The 19,427-nt window shown below is 41.5% G+C and overlaps 1 protein-coding gene across 8 annotated transcripts in view; it reads right to left on the reverse strand.

Annotated features, from left to right (window-relative positions):
• The window catches only part of IKZF2 (IKAROS family zinc finger 2), a 139,874-nt gene that overhangs the window by 13,699 nt on the left and 106,748 nt on the right, over window positions 1–19,427 (reverse strand). For 7 of the 8 annotated variants that reach the window (XM_075933947.1, XM_075933950.1, XM_075933946.1 and 4 more), the window contains 2 exons: window positions 13,044–13,181; window positions 3,951–4,094 (listed from right to left, as the gene is read on the reverse strand). In XM_075933947.1, coding sequence (XP_075790062.1) covers window positions 3,951–4,094; window positions 13,044–13,181 — 282 coding nt within the window. The remainder of the gene's footprint in view (window positions 1–3,950; window positions 4,095–13,043; window positions 13,182–19,427) is intronic. The other variant, XM_075933949.1, reaches the window with a different exon arrangement.

Consider the following 19,427-nt stretch of genomic DNA (forward strand, 5'->3'; position numbering starts at 1 on the left):
GAGGTGGTGACAGGGTGGGAAGGGTTGCCTCTGCCCATTCACTGCCATAGCAGATGCAAGTGGGAGGCTGAGCTGAACGCACAGGTCTTAGGTTGGGGGTGAATTTTGCATTTCACAGTTATTCAGGATAAAAGAGGCATCTCAGTATAAATATAACAGAAATCATGTGTCTTAGCTCAGTTTACCCACAGCAGAAGCTAAACTAATATTACTTTCATGGACATACGTCTATAAGGTATGATTTACCAATGTGGGACTCCAAATGTAGTCGTGCATAGCCCTGCTAAAACAGTGAAGTGTAAAAAAGGAACAACATAGTAGTGAATCATGCTAATTACGGGTCAAATTCAATTCTGACAAAGTTCATCTCTACTAATATGAACAGTGTTAGTTCTACTTATACCTAGACATACTCTTGCCCCATGTCTTTTCCAATTATATTATTTCATGATGTTATGTAAACGGGAAGGTCAATTTACAACTCTTAAAAAAAGTCTTGTTCTGCTTTTTTAGTTGAAAAGTTAAAGTTATGTTTTAAAGTCTCAGAGGCGTAGCTGTGTTAGTCTGCAACTTAAAAAAACAACAAAACAAGTAACCCTGTAGCACCTTAGGCTATGTCTACACTGCAGCTCTATTTCAGGATAGAATTCTGAAACAGCTATTTCGCGTCTTTTGAGCAAGCCCGTTATTTCAAAATATAACTGGCTCTCTATTCTGACATCCCTGTAAACCTTGTTCCACAAGGAGTACGGGACATTTTGGAATAGCGCTCTATTTTGAAATTAACTTTAAATAAGCTACGCAATTGGCATAGCTCAGTGTAGAAGCACCCTTAGAGACTAACAAAAATATATAGGACTATTTTTGTTCATCTCTAAGGTGCCACAAGACTACTCATTTTGTTGTTATTTTTTAAAGTAGCTGGATAGTGGTTTTTATCATCAACATTTCACTAATTTTCATTCTCTTGCCATTCCATCACCCAACTGAGATGTACATATTCTCAACACGAGAAAAAAAAAACAGGAAGTCACTATTTCATCTGTCCAGGAACTTAAAGCCCTCAAACTTCTTTTTAAAATGTTGGCAAATTTGCTTGAGGTAAAAAAAGCAAATATGCCAACAAAAGACACAAATATAGGCAGAGTCTTAACTCTCCCGAAAGAAACTTCAGGATAACCACACTTGATTTTCAGTCACCTGTAAGTTTATTCCATGCCATTTAGGGAAGTGAATGGTTAACCGGCGGTGCTTGCCTCCACCTAGGCCCGAGCAGCCCACACCTGCGGTGGACCCCGGCTGGAGCAGTGCATTGCAGGCAGGGATGTTGTAGCCCTGCCAGAATAGCCCCTGCTCCAGCCTGCCTTCAGTGCCCCAGCTAGACTGGAGTGACCCCTCTTCTCCGCCCACCTTCATTTAAGTGGTTAACGGCTAAACACAATGCTTATCCAGTTAACTGATTAAACAGGATTTTACATCCCCAATGCCATTTTCTTCTCTTAAAATGATGCGTACAAGCCTTTGTTCCTTTCACGTGCCCCATTTAATAACTCCACCAGACACAGACCATGCACTCAAGTTGCTGCATTGCTCTGTTCCTTCAGTTATGAACTGGAATGTTTCACCATAACGGCAAAGATCTTGGGCTGAGTTTTTAAAATGGAACCTGACCTACAATCATGCTAAAATGCACAGGGACCATACATTTTCAATTCACCATATGTGCCACACCAGACAAAAGAAATATTTGCCGCCCACTTCGACACCTGTTCACGTGGCTTTCTTTTTTAAAATCAATTTCTTCTTGGTCAAAGAAGTGTTCAAAAGTAATTTGTCAGATTTATCAAGTTAGGATTATGGGGCAGCAGGTTTAAAACAAACAAAGGAAATGCTACTTGACACAATGCATAGTTAACCTGTGGAACTCCTTGCCACAGGATGTTGTGAAGGCCAGGACTTTAACAGGGTTCAAAAAAGAGCTAAATAGATTCATGGAAGATAGGTCCATCAATGGCTATTAGCCAGTATGAGTAAGAATGGTGTCCCCAGCCTCTTTCCGATGCTGGGAATGGGTGACAGAGGAGGGATTGCTTGATGATTCCCTGTTCTGCTCATTTTCTCTGGGGGCACTTAGCATTGGCCACTGTCAGAAGACAGGATATTGGGCTAGATGGACTTTTGGTTTAACCCAGTATGGCCATTCTTATGGATCTTCCATTCTAGTTATTCTCACTCTATAGTAACTGAAAGATGATGCGGTATCCCCCTCTGTTATCGTATTGTGCATTGCCAAACAAACCACACATTTATAGCCAGATCAAGAACACAGAAACTGCAAAACTGGATGAGGCCCATGCTCCACTATGCGGTCTCAGTACCAGATGCTTCAGAGGCAGGTGCAAGAAACCCTGCATAGGCAATTATGAATAAGCTGACCACAACACAAGTTTCTTCCCAACCCCCATGAACTATAGCGGGATGCTCTGAAGCATGAGCATTTTTCTCTCTTCTGCAACTCTTTGCATTCTGTCATCCTTATTATAACTATACTAGATATTAGCATAAAGCTTACATGTGCCCAGTCCTCTTTTGAACCCTGATTAGTTCGTAGCATTATTGACCTCATGTGGCAATGAATTTTACCATCCAATTGTGCATTATGTTGAAAGAGTGTTTCCTTTCACTGGTCTTAAATTTGCTGTTTTTAATTCCATTGGCAACCCCCTTGTTCCCGTGTTGTTAAAGACAGTTCTAGCTACCCTCACCTCCACTGTTTCAACAATTTCTCAAGAACGTCTGTGCCTCAAAGCTGGGCACAACCCATCTCTCTCTCTCTCTCTCTCTCTCTCTCTCTCTCAGCAATTACTAGCACATTTGCAGTATACCACTTCCCTTCCTTCTGAAATTTCAGCCAGCGTGCATGCATTGTGGTCCATAACCTAGGCTTCTCAGAGACTGATGACCACAAAGTGCAGAAAAGGTCTGATAGATGCAGTATGGGAAAAGTCAAGCATAGGCTTACATGACCTTCTCCTAAATAGCACTCTGCTGTGATGAAGAAGTGCTCCATTTGCAGGAAACATTACTATGAGCACGAGAACCATGGTAAGGTCGTCCTGCATGTACTGAAAAGTATTTAATTTGGTAGAACAGGGACCAAAAGTGAGGCCATGGTAAATGTGCTGGAAAAAAGAGAAAACCTGCAAAAGAGATTAAACGTCGCTTTCTTAAAACTCGTGTGGAACTTCCAGGAGAGAGAAACAATAAGGTACAATTAAGATCATCCAATATGGTTCTTTTCCTCCCACAGATGGATTTGGCTAAGAACCAGGTTTCAACACAGGCGCTAACTTGCCACCCTCTCCACCGTTTCTCAGAAAAATGGCAGCGCCAATAAACAGGCGACAGCTTTTATTGAAAGGAGTCCAACAAATCACACGTGCGTATCAGGGAGGCAATTTCACTAGTGCCAATTCTCACTGCTTGACTCACAAGTCGTGAGTTACTTGAGCTTTGTTGTTTAGCTGGCAGCTCCTGGAGTCAGGGGATTACAGGAAAATCTCAGCTTTAATTACCAAGTAGGCTTCTAGCCCTCATGAGGACACAGAAACGTTTGAAAACGTGACCCAAAATGCATCCTAAAGTCTCAAACACCCAAAAGTAAAGAAAAAGACCCAAACTGTGTATTTTTAAATCTCCAGATTTTAGGGGCCAGGTGCAAGACTCATGACTTTTAGGATTGACAAAACTGCAATTTAGTCACGTTCAAATTACTTTTAGGTCGTTTTCTACTTGGATTGAATCATCTTTCAATCGTTTCCCCCTTCCCACCTCCCCAGTCATGCTCAACTCCAAGAGTGCAGTTTTTCCCCTTTGATCTTCTGACTGTTCTTAACATGTAACCTATTCCTACTCACTAGGAATAATAAAAATGCTCTCTTCAAGCTTACCCACAAACTTCTGTGGGGTGGAGCTTTTACGCTTTCCCAGGTTGCTTGTCAGCTTCTCTATAACAGCAGGTCTCTCAAAAGGCACCAGAGAAATATTGTTGTCCATCCCAGGCTCTTGCTCCTTACAATCTTCCATAGGAGGTACTACATAAAACCAAAAAGGTCACATCAGACAGGTCTGGCTACACTTATGAGCTGGCACGAACCATTTTGAGCCCTGTAGACTATCTTGAACAAATGCATATTAACATACCAGTGAAACAAGCCGCAGGTGTACAATTGGCAAGGAAACAGCATTCACATTTCAGCCGCGAGAGCCCCATTTTCAAATGTGGGTCTCTGATTTTGAGTGCTTACATTTGTGGGAGCTCATGGCAATGGAGATGGAGCTCTCAAAAATGGAGGCTCACAAACTCCAAGTCCTCTTTTGAAAATGTGGATGTTATTGTAGATTTCCTTGTTCCATGCAGGAGACGGCTATCTTTCAGCCATAATGCATCTCGTTTATAGGATCACCATCTCCTAGAGTCCCGTTTAGATGAATGGCACATACCAGAGGCTCTCACATATTTTTATAGCCTCAGTCATGAATGAATGACAAGATTGTCTGGAGGACATCTACCCACCCTTTGTGACCAGCGGACAACCGCCCTACTTCTGAATAACCTCCCTGTGGAGGTAACAGGAACTGTTTACAGGAAGGAGGAATATGTAAGTCTTTTCAACTGTCTTTGAAACAAAAAGGAGAAATTAATTACATCATCTATAATTGCTTATTTCACCCTCTGTCCAATACCTGGTCTGATTCTGGAAACAAGCAGCAAGCCTCAGAATCACATCCACAGCAAGAATTCCACCAACCACCTGCTAAGTCAGTGAATCTCTGGTACCCGTTTTTATGTGCTTAGCTAATACAAGTCTGACGACTTGCCTCATACCCAAGTAATACTTTGTAGGCTGAAGAACTGATGCATGACGAAAGGCAGTTCTAGTGGTTTCCATTCTTCCACAGCACTGAATCTAATAAATAGACTAATTGTCTCTGATTCACCCACAGAAGGTAGCTTGGTTTGAACAGTTCAACCATCAGTGTCTTTCTGCTAGTTGGAGGGGAGTCGCTCTATGATTATGATCTATACTTAACAATTTTTGGCTGGCAAACTAAAACGCATTTCTGGAATAGCAGAGCAAACAACTGCTCTCATCTGTATGTGCTGAGGGGTCCACACTTGTTCTCCTTAGGAGACACGCTCTCTGAGCTGAAAAGGAACTTTTGCCCGAATAAAGAGAGCAGGGTTGGCCCCTACATCATTTATTGTTCCCTTCTTTTTTTCCCCCGCACACACAACGGTAACTTCCCTAAGACTCTGTTTCAAAGACTATACCATGTGCTCCCCACGCATGAGTGTAATCTGTATGGAGATTTCAGGACTGGGTCTGATTCAGACCTGCATTACTCCGATAACCCACTCACATCAGCGCTAATGAATCTCCTGTTCTGCAACATGCGTCAATTTGGTAGCACAATACACATTAGAAATGAGATGATAAAAGTATTGCTTTTGCCTCCTACAAAGGAAGAACAGATACCAGGCATTTACAAAATAAAATATCTGTTCTGGTGAACTTCTCAACCCATACACATTAAGAGAGCACAAACAATTTATTCCTATGGTGGCATTTGTGCTTGAGTTGCTAAGGAAAATGGAATTCCTTGAGGATTAGAATCCAGCATACGTTGTAAAATGATTTACTCTGCTGCCTTTTTGTGTGTACAGGATGCACCCACAGAGAACCACCATACTTTCTCATTTACAAGGGAATCCTTCTGGCACCCATGAAAATAAAGGAAAGGGAAACAGCACCAATACAGACTGAAACCAGCATTTACAGATATGGTGCGTGGTATGCAAGTGACCTAATGAATATCCAGTGCAGACTTCAAGGGTTCAGACTGGACAATGGACCAGATTTGGGGTAGGTAGCTTGGGCTGCTCCAATGAAAATCTATAATAGGCCTATCTGGGTATGCATTGAAAGTAGTGGGAGATTTTCAAAGACACAAATGGCAGTAGGGAGACTAGATCCCATTGATTTTCAAAGGGGACTGTGTGTCTAGCTGCTCTTTGTACTTTGACTGTCTGCCCCTGCTATCCATTGCACAAGAGTGTCTCGTGGGGGAAAATGCTGAGATCTGTGTAAAGCTCCCATGTAAACGGGGGCACTCTGCATTATATAGGACTGCATCTCCATAGGCTTGAAGGACTTCATGGACTTTAACAGTAATTGGATCGAGTCCCAGAGTCACCCTATTCCTTGATGATTCATATAAAGATTAAATATTAGCTAAAAACACGACAACACCCCTGTCTTGACCAAAGGTATGTGAAATTCCCTAGGTGGAATTTGACCAATATGTAACTTGGACTACTTGCCTCTATGGAAAGTGAGGAGTGTTTACAGATATATCCTCCAACCAATAAGTTAGGCAAGAATTTTGCTTGGACTCCTCTGTGGAGTATCACAGTCAATAGAGTACCTTCCTTCATATTTCTGAACCTGATAGTAAGAGAGGGTTGCTCCACACTTAACGGGGTGGCTATTATCTGGGTCAATATGAGAATAGAACGTTGGACCTTCCAAGCCGAAACATTACTGTGTCGGACTCCAATATTTACATTACAGTGACGATAAATTGCCAAAAAGCATTGGTTAGGTAAATTTCAGAAAAAGCAACAACAAAATCCAATTTCTTAATTTGTTGAGCCACAGCAAAATCAAGATTAGACTGGTTAGGAATTGCTACCGTGGAAAGCTGACGAGCTATACTGAACATCATATCACTGGAAATGTTCGATCGAGATCTATTATAAGATTTATAAGGAATGTATTATACACATTAAGAAATAACTGACAGGAGGGTAATCAGATGCCTATTTCCTGTAGGCTGTAACACAAGGCACCGTTTTGATTTCCTTTTAATTTTATGGGGGAAAAAATCAATACCTAAGGAAAAGCCAAAAACCAAAGTCCACGTAAGTCACTGATGAATATCAGCATTATAAACTAGAAAAAAAAACACCCCAAACAATCAAGATAGATAACACATGCTCACAACTAAAGCCCAAGTTCTGCAAAGCATCTCTATTTGACAAAGGCAAAGTACTGCAAAGGATGCATTTAAGTAATTTTCTAACACAGACTGAATCTCTCTAGTCCGGCACCCTCTAGACCCGACCAGTTCCCAACCAGTGAATTTTCCAGACCATGGGAGGTCAATATTGCTAGCAGCATTACCAACACTGGCACTACTTACTGGGCACTTAGAAGATATTTAGGGGTAAGTTAGAGCTAAATAATAACACAGAAAACTGAGAGCTAGGTCTGGTGGCTGTAAACAAACTTTATGGGACCACAGGGAACTTGCCCACGCTCATGGCAAGTGGACATCCAGCTAACTAGTCTCATTCCAGACTCATTCCAGAGTGCTGGACTATAGAGGTTCAACCTGCAGTCTAATGACTTAAGCAGGCACTTTAGTACTTTCCTATACTGGAGCCTAAGTTAAGACGTTGAGTTTCCTCCAACATTTGCAAGGGAGGATGTTAGATGTAATGGGAAAATTCACGTGAGCCCATCCTTTCGGTACGCAGACCTAGGCAGTCTTCAGTGTGACAAGAGTACAGGAACACTGAGTCAGAGCCTCCATTTCCCTGAAACCAATGGGGCTGTAGTTGAAAGGCTGGACTCATAACTATTTTTAGTTTGGGGTGGGATTTTTCTTTTTTAGTTGTACTAAATCCCACACGTCATGAGAGTCTGTCTCTAACTCAAGCAACCAAGAAGGGTGCAAAACAAAAGTAAAAAGTGTCACCCAGGCCGTATTTAGTCCCGGCAGGTTACTTGAAATAGTAAAGCTATGCTAATTTACACCAGCTGATATTCTCAACCCTCAGACTCCTTTGCTCAGTTGACATTAAAATTAGGACAGGAAAGGATTCCTTGGGTCAGCATTGAATCCAAATTCTACTCAATTATGTCAGAATAAAAGGCCATAATCTGTTAATATGCCAAGCAGATTTGGGGGAGGAGGGTGTCACAGAGCCCAGAACTAGACTCCCTCTCCTCGTTGTTTTTGGGAACCTAAATCAGCAAACTAAGAGCATATTTAAAAAAAAACAACAAAAAAACCAACCCTCTTAAGCCTTTATTTCTGGGAAGATCAGCTAGAATCTCTAAGCTGGTGTGAATGCGTAGTTGGGCTTGAAAGTTTGCCTCTGACTTGTCTTGAAGATCATGGATTATTCATGATCACTACACATCCAGCCCTGGTCTCCATTATACTCACACAGGTCTGGGACCCAGCTGCAGGTCCCCAGACCTATTTTTCATCTGGGAAGGCTGGCATTGCCTGCCACAATAAGATGATGGCAACTTTCTTTTGGCAAGCTGTCTACAAGTGAGCTATCTGCTTTGCTTGTTGCAGGGCTTTTAGCCATAAGGTCATAGCATGAGAGGCTATGCGCTAGAGGACTAAGCAAGGCACTCGGAGCCAGAAACATGTGCATTTTTAACCCCCACTCTGATAATCACCGAACTAAAGCCACAAGGGGGGGTTCGGTCAATCTATCTGCACAACAGAGACAACGATACTTACTCGTCTCACAGAGCTGTTGTGAGAATGAATGGAGTACCTGAATGAATTCAGAAAGGACCACATTGAGCAGAATGGATCGACATCCCTCCAGGGGGTGCCCCCAACTAAGTAGAACTCCTCCCCCAGCACAAAACATGGTTAATTGTTGGCAGAGATGCACAAGTCCCAGCACAAAAAGCTGGACTCCCTTCCTTTCACAGAAAGACACTGGTGGAGACCAGAAAACCTTCAGCCCCATCTTTTTATAGAACAGTGCAGCAGGGAAGGTTTAGGTTAGACATTAGGAAAAGCTTCCTATCAGGGTGGTGAAACACTGGAATAAATTGCCTAGGGAGGTTGTGGAATCTCCATCACTAGAGCCATTTAAGAGCAGGTTAGATAGACATCTATCAGGGATGATCTAGATGGTGCTTGATCCTGCCATGAGGACAGAGGACTGAACTTGATGACCTCTCAAGGTCCCTTCCAGTTCTAGTGTTCCATGATTCTATGTCTTAGTTCATTGCAGGCCTGCCCTAGACGATCACTTGTAATTGTAGGCAAAAGTCAGTTAACCGCAGTGGTCTCATAGACCCAGGCAAATGTATCATGGCTCATTCTGGTAATACAAGATAAGAAATGTACTGGGGGCTTCACAAATTTAGTCCCACACACGATGTGCCTTCAGAAGCATGGTAAATGAGAAAACAGTTACAAATATATTGGAAAACTCAAGTTTAAGGTAAGGCCCAAATAATTCCAAGATATCTAATACTCCAAAGCCGTGAGCTTGTAATAATTCCGATCCTGAAGTATATAGTGTGGCAAGGGACAGAAGAAAATACATGCCTATTTTTGTGTAACCTACACACCTGCTAGGTGTGGTTCACTGTCCCATGTAGTGGCACTGAGACCATTTATACAGAGAGAATGAGTTTGGCTCTACTGCCTTAGCTGAGAGCCAGCTACTTTTAGCTCAAACTGTAGAAGCTCGTGCACTCAACTCCAGAGGGCCCAGGTTTGAACATCAGAACGGCCAGACCAAAGGTCCATCTAGCCCAGGATCCTGTCTTCTGACAGCAGCCAATGCCAGGTGCCCCAGAGGAAATGAACAGAACAGAGAATTGTCAAGTGACCCCTCCCGTGTCATCCATTTCCAGCCTCTCTAGTTGTGCCTGTCAACGTTACATTTGCACAGTACATTCTTTGGGGCAGACTAACTTTCCAGCGCCCGGGGAGGCTGTGAAAAGGAATTGTGTCACAGTCAGTCACAAATCCTTTTTGGTTTCCCATGTGCTCTGGAGAGGAGGTGAATTGCTGCAGTCTTTTTTATAGATCAGTGATTACATCCCCTCTTTCGCTGGTAGGCACATGGGTAGGCCAGATTTTGGTCATGGTTGGGTGCAGCTGTGGATTCAAAGAGCTCGCTTTCCCTGCTCCTCCTCACCTCTCCTAAAGCAAAATGTGGTCAGCCACCCAGTGGGGTGGGCACTGCAGACCCTTACAAATCAGTTTGAACTGATTAAGAACAGGTTTAAACTAAACTAAACCAAACTAAGCTTGTCTTCACTACCGTGTTAAATCAGTGTCAAGATAGTGTGTCTGGTGACGACACATTACATTGACGGGAGAAGAATCTTGTTGACATCATTACTCCACCTCAGTGAGACACTGGTTTAAGTGGATGTAAGTTATGTCACTCGGGCGGTGGTTGGTTCACAACCCTGAACAACATAACTTGCATCAACTTGAGCAGTAGTATAGACAAGCCTAAGAGTATTCAGACAGGGATTTGGACGGGTCTAATTTAAACTGGTTGTAAAACTGACAAGTTAATCAGTGAAACTTCTGTGTAGAAAAGGCTAAGAACTTGTCCCTTCTAGTCCATGTATCATTCTTTAAGTAGTCCAGATACTGTTCTTCCAAGCAAAGTTAAAACTGTCTCAACACTTGTGCTTTTGAGAATCTGAAGCGATCTCCCACAACACAATCCCTGAAGGACTTTAAGCTTTCATAACTACATTTCATGGAGAAAGCTCAACAAGGACACACCTCTCAAAAGAACTACACACCTACTTAATGTTCACCCCGGATAGAAGTCCCATTGAAGTCACAAGTGTTGTGGGCCTTTGTAGGGTTCGGAGTCTAAGGGTACAGCTACACTGCATGCTTATTTTGAAATAAAAAACAGGACTGTGTAGCACTTTAAAGACTAACAAGATGGTTTAATAGGTGATGAGCTTTTGTGGGCCAGACCCACTTCCTCAGATCAAATAGTGGAACAAAATTGTCACAACCATATATACCAATGGATACAATTTAAAAAAATGAACACATATGGAACTGTATCCTTTTTTAAAATTGTATCCTTTTTTAATTGTATCCTTTGGTATATATGGTTGTGACAAATTTCTTCCACTATTTGATCTGAGGAAGTGGGTCTGGCCCACGAAAACTCATCACCTATTAAACCACTTTGTTAGTCTTTAAAGTGCTACACAGTCCTGTTTTTTGTTTCAGCTGCACCAGACTAACATGGCTACATTTCTACCACTATTTTGAAATAAGCTATTCCGGAAGAAATACTTCGAGATAGCTTATTTCAAAATAGCACGTCTATACTACAGGGAAGCCTCAAAATTAGTCCGAGACAGGCTTCCCTAATGTGGATGTGCTTCCTTGATTTACAACCAGAGGGGGCACTGAGGAGAAATTAGTTTGAATGGCACCGGGGAGGAGCTATTTTGAAATAGCAGCAGCAAAGTGTCCATACTACAGCTATTTTGAAATTTCAGAAGAGGTATTGTTTCTCATGGAATGAGGTTTACAGAAGTCAGAATAAGCCGTCTATGATTTTGAATGAATTTAGAAATAACAGAATTGCTGTGTAGACGCTCACACTGTTATTTCAAAATAACTGTGCTGTGTAGATGCACCCTAAGAGTTTTCTTGGGAATGGTGTACACAGGTCAGTTCCTAGCTTCCAACTAAGCACCATTAGTCCAAATGTATGTCTGAAAGTCAGGGGACAAGCAATCCTTAACCCAAAGTCCACTGAAATCAGTTGGAGTTTTTCTATAGACTTTTAAGAGCATTATGTATCAGTCCTAAAATGTCTAGTCACAAATCATTAACCTTTCTGAAGCAGATTTTTAAATGCTTATTTTCTTCTCCAGGGCTTTTATAGTGGAGTATGATTGAAATTACTCAACACAGAAGCCCAAAGTTTTCCAATGCAACTTTTTTGCAAAAAGAATATTTCTTTAAAAAAATCAACCATTTTAAAAAAATGCTCATGATTTTTTTTCACCAAAATTTTCTATCAGGAATTAATCATTTGAACTGATTTTTTTTTTTTTTTGGTTCTTGACTTCTTATACATTTTATAAAAACTAAAGAATATTTCAAAGTAAATAAAAATCCCACCATGTGACTAAAATGACCAAGGAAAAGTTATGTGGTAGAAAAAAAAACCAAAAAACCAAAACAGAAAGAAAAAAAAAGCAGTCTGCTATTAATTTCCTTCACTTTCTTCATTTTGCAGCAATGCAGTTTTTGACTGGTTACTTTTGTCACCTTATAGGATTTATCTCAACAAAAAATTTAAAAAAATAATAATTTTGAAAAAATTTTGCCCAAGTAATAACTACAAAAATAAATACAATATTTTAAAGAGAGTACGCCATTTCATGAAAAATTTTAAAATAAAATATTCCATTTCAAAAACTAAAACTAAAAAACCAAATTTTGAATATGAAAACATTGGTTTTTTTAACAATTTTCACTCCACTTATTTATAACTGAAGAAAAAATATATTCTCAAAGCCTGCTTTTAATAGCTTCTTTTGCAAGCTCTTTATACAACACAAAAAGCCTCAACAATCTTTTTCAATATACTATTTACATAGACAGCATGCTTATTATGTAAACATATTTACATATACACATTATATAGAGATTATATTTACCAATCTTGCCAAATTCTACACTCTTACTTGCAATGGGGAAGCATTACTTTTTCAAAGACAATATTTTTAATTTGTTACATAATCAGTTATGCTAAAAGATAGGCAAATAACACCTTGTATGCTTGGTCGAATCAATTTTTCCATGATCATTTTGCAGGGTTGATTTTTTATATACACATCACACACATCTCTCTCTCTCTCTCTCTCTCACACACACACACACACACACACACACACACACACACACACACACACACGGTGAAATCCTGGCTTCTCCGAAGTCAAGGGGAGTTGTGTTGTTGACTTTAGTGAGTCTAGGATTTCATGCTTTCTGTCTTCCTTAAAAATATTGGAATGCAACTGTTTGAAGAATGAAGTTATTTAAAGAAACATGAGAGGAAACTCCTCTCCCCCCCCCCCCCCAACATTGAAATAAATACAGCAGTCACTCCGAGGTACCGGAGGCTCCATAACATCCTTTCCACCCACCATGGTGACTCATGACCTGCCCGGCAGCCTCCATACTGACATTCTGAAGATAGTTGTGGCAGCGTTCCTTGTGTTCCTCCAGAGAGCTGCGCTGCTTGTAGCTCCGGCCGCAGTAGTTACACTTGTGAGGCTTGCCCACTGTGGAAAGAACAGAGCTTTTGGTTAAATACGCCTTTGCACCACACACGGCATCTCTGCTCAAAGCAACAAAGGGGATGGAAGGACATTTACAAACGTCATTTCAGCTCCAAATGGTTTCCCCTTTGCCCCATTATGCCCACCTCCCCCCCATGCACCTCCACTCATCTCCCATGCACATCATCCTCTTGCGTATTCACACTGAAAAGGAGCAGCATCAGACGCACACAGTAAATAGATTGCACCCATCCAGCTGGATCACAACCAGCCTATGACTGCAGGTCACCACCTCAGGTGAGAAAACTGCGGAGAAGTTGAGTCCAGAGCGGCAGCATTTGCCCTTGCGTGAGCTTACTGGCCTACTTCAACATCCAAGCAGTGGGCACTGAGTCACATCGCACAAGGGAGGTCTCCTTTGGCTCAGCCTATTGTGCCCAAATGAGTCAACTGAGAATGAGAACAAGACCACAGCCAGTTGGTATAAGTCAGCATGGAGCAGTCGCCATGGGAAAGGGACTGGGTGGCTAAAAAAACACCACCACACACAACAGTGGAGGTTAAGCAGACTGAACGAAGGCCTGAGGCCTATATTATTTTTAGTTTCACTCAAGAGCAATATAGATCTTGCAAAGGGTTTAACATGGCATGGCACCAGATCCTAGAACATGCAAGCCCTCTCATAGCATATCCCGAAGAAACCATAGGAAGTGCTGAATGCGAGGGCCCAACAGCTAGCTCAATGGTGAGTTTTGCCAAAACTACGTTAATAATTTGTAAAATACATATTACGTGTACAACATGAACCTATCGTCTAATAACCAGAGGGCTCTTTATTCAGTGCCAGAGATCCAGCAATCACATTGAGCTGATAGTTTCAAAGATGCCTGCGGGATCAGAATGCTCAATGCTCAAATACCTTATGAAGCTTATTAAGTCATAACATTTAGGACCTCAACAAAGATCACAAAATAGGCTCTTTGGGATAACATCTGTGTATTCAATAGTTTTGTCCCAGTATAAGGAAGCGGATGTCTCCATAACCTGGTAATAGGATACACTCTCATCTTTCAATTACCAAATGAAATCCTGGCCCACTAATCGTGGCCAAAAAAGTTATGATTACCATCTCACGACTATTTGGTGTCTCTCGGGGAGTAATATGGTGATCTCAGTCCAGTTCTTACTGCAGAGGTATCCACAGCATAACATACACTTGTACCTGGGTATCTGGATGCATGCATGAGGCCTTGGTCCTTGACAACTACGAACGCTAGCTGAAAAGGAGCAGGCATGTGACATTCAGAACACCAGATCAAAGTTTTCTGGTCTCTGGCACAGATACGGCAGCTAGAAAAGGTCCAAGTTCAGGAAGCTCATGGGGAGTTTCTCTCCATAGAAGCCAGCAAATGAAGAAAGCATGTGAAAGCAAGAAAAACCTCAGGTGGTCAAATATTTTCCATTAAAACTTCTTTTTTTTAAAAAAAAAAAATAGAAAATTGGTTTTTTGATAAAATTAACATTTTCCCCCAAAAAAGTCTGTGCTTTCCTGAAATATATATGTTGAAACATCAAAATTTTCTGCTAGGTAAAAAGAAAAGTCAACCATCTCTAGCTAATACACAGTACAGGAAGTCCCCAGCTTACAAACAGGTTGTGTTCCAAAAGATCATTTGTAAGTCAGTTGTTTTGGAACTCGGAATGCATTTTCCCATAGAGACAATGTTATAAATGATAGATACGTTTTGTGGGTTAGCCTGGGAACCTATTTAACCCATAATGTAGCTGAAATACTCTACATGTCCAATGAAAATCTGTAGAAAGAGTTTATTTAATCTTGAATGCTGGTCTTGAGGAAAGGGAGGTTTAATGAGAGGAGGATAAGGAGGTAAGTGGAGATTCTGAAAGGGAATTGTGGGTAACCCTTGGCCGCCACCCACTCTCCTGCAGTTATTGCACTGGCTCCTGTGACCAGCCCCATCCTCCCGCTGCCCCCTTCCTCCATGGGCTGCACCAAGCCCCGTTCTCCAAGAGGCGGTGAGTGGTCTGAGCAGGGGCTGGAGGACTCCAGAGGAGGAGGGGGGGTGGCTGTGCAGCCAGCAGCTGGACAGAAGTGACAGTTTCCCCTTCAAAGTGACACTTTTCTCCAATCGCTGGCAACACTTTGCTGCTCACCTGTGCCTCTTGCCTGCTCACTGAGGCTGCTGGTGAGCAGTTGTTGGTATGTTCCTAAGTCAGGTGTTTGTAACTCAGGCTACGTCTAGACTGTATCTCTCTGCCAAGAGAGGGATGAGAATCAAGCACTTAGGAAGTGCAAATGAGCCCAGGATCATTTGCATACTCATGTTCTGACACTGTGCCGATCAGGCTGTGTCGAAAGTGAAAGTAAAGTGTAGCCGCAGCTCTGCCACCTTTCTGCCAACAGTGGGGAGCTTTTTCAGCAGCTCCCGTACTCCTCAAAAAATGAGGAGTACAGGAGTTGCCGAAATTGCATATAATCAAAGAGGCTAAGATTTTCAAAGATGACTATGTGCCCAAATCCCATTGAATTTAAGATTCTGAAAACAACAGTATAGAATGGGTTTCCCATTTTATGGCATATTGAAATCCAATGGCATGCCTTTGTTTTTAACAACTTCATAAACTTTGGAAAACACAACAGGGATTTGTGCACATAAACAACCTGGGCAGTTTTGAAAATTCCAGCCTTGGGTGCTTTCTCCCATCCAAATACAAGCACATCAAGCACCATATATGTCTCTCATTTAATGTCCTGTCTATGCTGCCAAATTAAACCATTTTGTGATGGGGTCAGGAGGCAGTGGTCTCCCCAGATGCGGGTAGAGGGGCAACCTGCGTGAAAGAGGTTGTGAGACCATTAACCTCCCTCACCAAGCATTCTCACCGCCACAAGCCATTTGTTGAGAAGTGCAGGTAAGACGGGTAGCAGCGATGGTCCTGGGAATGCTCATGTCTCAGGAACTGGGAATGCTCATGTCTCAAGGGAAGAGAAGTCATTGCAAATGGCCTCTAGTCCTTATAACAGCAAGGACGTAGCTATGGTGCAAATAGTTCTACATCTATAGCCTGATAAATCAAGGACTTAAAGGAAGAGATATAACAACACGCCAGACGTTGGAGTAAACATCAAACAGGAAGAAGAAATATTTAGGATAGTACAGTTGGCGTTAGGAAATGAATAGGAGTAAATGGACTGAATTAGGAAAGAGAACATTTAGGCTGAATATCAGAAACGTTTGCAGACACATTGTAGTATTAGGTTGGGAAGGGTCACATGGTTTTGCTGGTACTAAGGCTTAGTTTGAAAGACACTGGCAAGATAAGACCACAAAGCCTGCACAATAACTAATGCACAATATCTCTGGCCTGTAATTAAAACAACATGCTTTATTTTCCTGAGCTGTGTGTCCCCAAAGCTTCAGGCTGATAAATATTTACATGAATAATAGACCTTGAATAAATCATCAGAAAATGTAAATCAAACCTGAATGCACTCAGGCTCCGTGTAGCATTCAGCCTGGCCATGGGGGTGTGGGGGAAGTTTCTTGCTTCCCTTTCAGAACCAACTGCTGCTCCTTCATGCCTGGAAATGTGTTCACTGAAATTCATGGGGACTCTGATTTGGGCTGGGAAGATTACACCCCCATGCCAGTCTGTAAGATCCAAGACTGTGGCACCTAGCAGCCAATGAGTTTGCAGAGCAAATAAACATGAACATCCAGAAATATGATGGGCAGCAATGTGCCTCAATTTTGCAACACCCACCTAAAAGCACCCTTAACAGGGTCTGGGTCTCAAAAAAAAGCCGAGCACTCCCCCTGTGAAGGTCAGGCCTTTGAGAAGGCATCTCATGTTGAGCCCACAAAATCACTAGCCTGTACTGAAAATCTTGGCGGCGATTTTTACAAGGACTTCAGTTTTGCACTCCTCAGTCCAAAAGGAAGTAGCAACATGGGGAATGAATTCTAATGTCTGATCCACCTGGCAGATCACTTTAAGGTTGTTCTGTTCCGTAAAGTGGACCAAAGAGGAAAAAAACTTTACCTCTGAACACATACTAGTCCCATTACTACACAAGAGTGAGAGTTGGGAATGAAATCTGCTTATTAATGAATCGTAACACAAAAAAGCAACATCAGACTATTGCTTGGGGGATTAAAAAGAAGATGCTTGGGGAAAAAAAGATAAATATAACAGATTCTAAAACATGGACCAATGCTTTAGTTATTCACATGAGCAAGACTTTTCAGGATCAAGGTGTTTATATTTGGTTGGGTTTTTTTTGTTTGTTTTCTTGTAATTCATGAGAATAGATAGAAGGTATTTCACCTTTGAAAGTTTCAGTATTGTTCTAAGTTGGGCAATAATGTAGAGTTTCTCCGAACTTGGGAAGCTTAATTCTAAGAAGACAAGTTCAATGTTCCTACTATAGAATTACAGGTTATCTAGACTACAGGGTTTTTCCACGATACCCAAGGTATCCCAGAAAAACTCCGGTGTGTCCAGGGAATACGTCTGCTCTACTGTCTTTTTTTTTTTTTTTTTTTTTTTAAGCGAAAGAGCAGATGCGCTCTTTCGGAAGCCCTGTATTCCTCATTCCACCAGGAAGAAGGGCTCTTCCAAAAGAGGGTTTTTTCCCAACATTTGGCTCAGTGTAGCCAAGCCAAATTTTGGAAAAGCCTCTTCCAAAAAAATGATTGGAAAAAAGTATGCAAATTGCGGAGTGCAATTTGCAGACCTTTTTCCGATAAAGCCCCGTAGCGTAGACATGGCCCCAAAGACGGTAGCCTTAAACACAGTTTATGCAATTTCAACAGCTTTGTCGTCTTTTTTTTTTTTTTCCAAGTTCAAAGAGAGAACTCCTTTCTCTTCATTACCTCTTTGCCTCATTGATTTGCCAGTGCTTTGTAAACGGCAGGGCTGTTCTGCATTTCATGCCGTTGTTGGTAATTGAAAGACGGCCCATCCCAACTTTCAGTACCAGAGTCAACAATAAGTCATCATTCCTCTATTTAACTACTACATGCAGCCGTAGCAGTCCTATCATGGAATAGAGCAGTCTCTCCTGTAAACACCTTACATAGCCTGCATTAAAACAATGGCGGAACGTTTACTCTTACTTTCAATCTGATTTCTAGACACACCCATCTTGTCGATTAATACCTACGGGGCACAAAACAGCCACAGACACCTGCGCTTACCTGGCAGTTGTTTATGGTTTTGTAAACCAGGCAGGCTAGCAGTGAAATACTGTACAGCCAACATTTAGTCCTGCCTGATCTTCTGCAATGAGAGGTGCTAAACATCAGATTATACATTAACTCCGAAAACTTTATCCCTGCCATAGTTTGAATGAACTGATAAAAATTGGAGCGTATATTGTTCCTAACACATTGTTTCAAATAGCTGTTGTTTCTTTATATAAAATATCTGGGCCACATTCTCCAAGGGTGTAAATCAGTGTGGGTGACTGCCAATTGAGGAGGATCTACCTAAACTTTTATTTCTTTTTAAAGCGATTTCCATATAGATCAGAGAGCTAGCCATGCTAGCCTGTATTCACAAAACCAAGAAGTCCTATGGCACCTTAGGGTATATCTAGACTGCAAGCTTCTTTCGAAAGAGAGCATCCACACCTCAAAATAGGATCGAAAAAGCGATCTGGTTTTTTGAAAGAAAGTGTCCAGACTGCGTGGATGCTCTCTCAAAAGAAAGCCTTGACAGCTATTCACAGAATGGCCACCAGGGCACCTGTGCTTTTTTCTATTGCCGCCTCTTTCGAAAAATGTCCCTGTTCTGCATCAATACACATCTTTTTTCGAAAGAGCTCTTTTGAAAAAGATGTTCTTCCTTGCAATTTGAGATTTACCAATGTTGAAAAAAAACCCTGTGTTCTTTCAATTTAATTTCGAAAGAACGTGATTGCAGTGTGGATGCAGGTGAAGTTTTTTGAAAAAAAAAAAGGCATTTTTTTTTTAAAAAAACAATGTAGTCTAGACATACCCTTAGAGACTAACAGATTTATTTGGGCATAAGCTTTAATGGGCAAATACCCACTTAGTCAGATGTATGCACTCTATAATGAAGTGGGCTTTTGCCCACAAAAGCTTATGCAAAACCCATCTATTTCCATTTATGGACCTTCATGCTTTACTCTAAAATATATTTTGCGTGTGCTGTTGATCATTAGCTCTGTTACTTAATCTGATGTATAAACATGCAATCTGA

This window comes from Pelodiscus sinensis, chromosome 7, assembly GCF_049634645.1.
Source record: "Pelodiscus sinensis isolate JC-2024 chromosome 7, ASM4963464v1, whole genome shotgun sequence".
Lineage (NCBI taxonomy): Eukaryota > Metazoa > Chordata > Testudines > Trionychidae > Pelodiscus > Pelodiscus sinensis.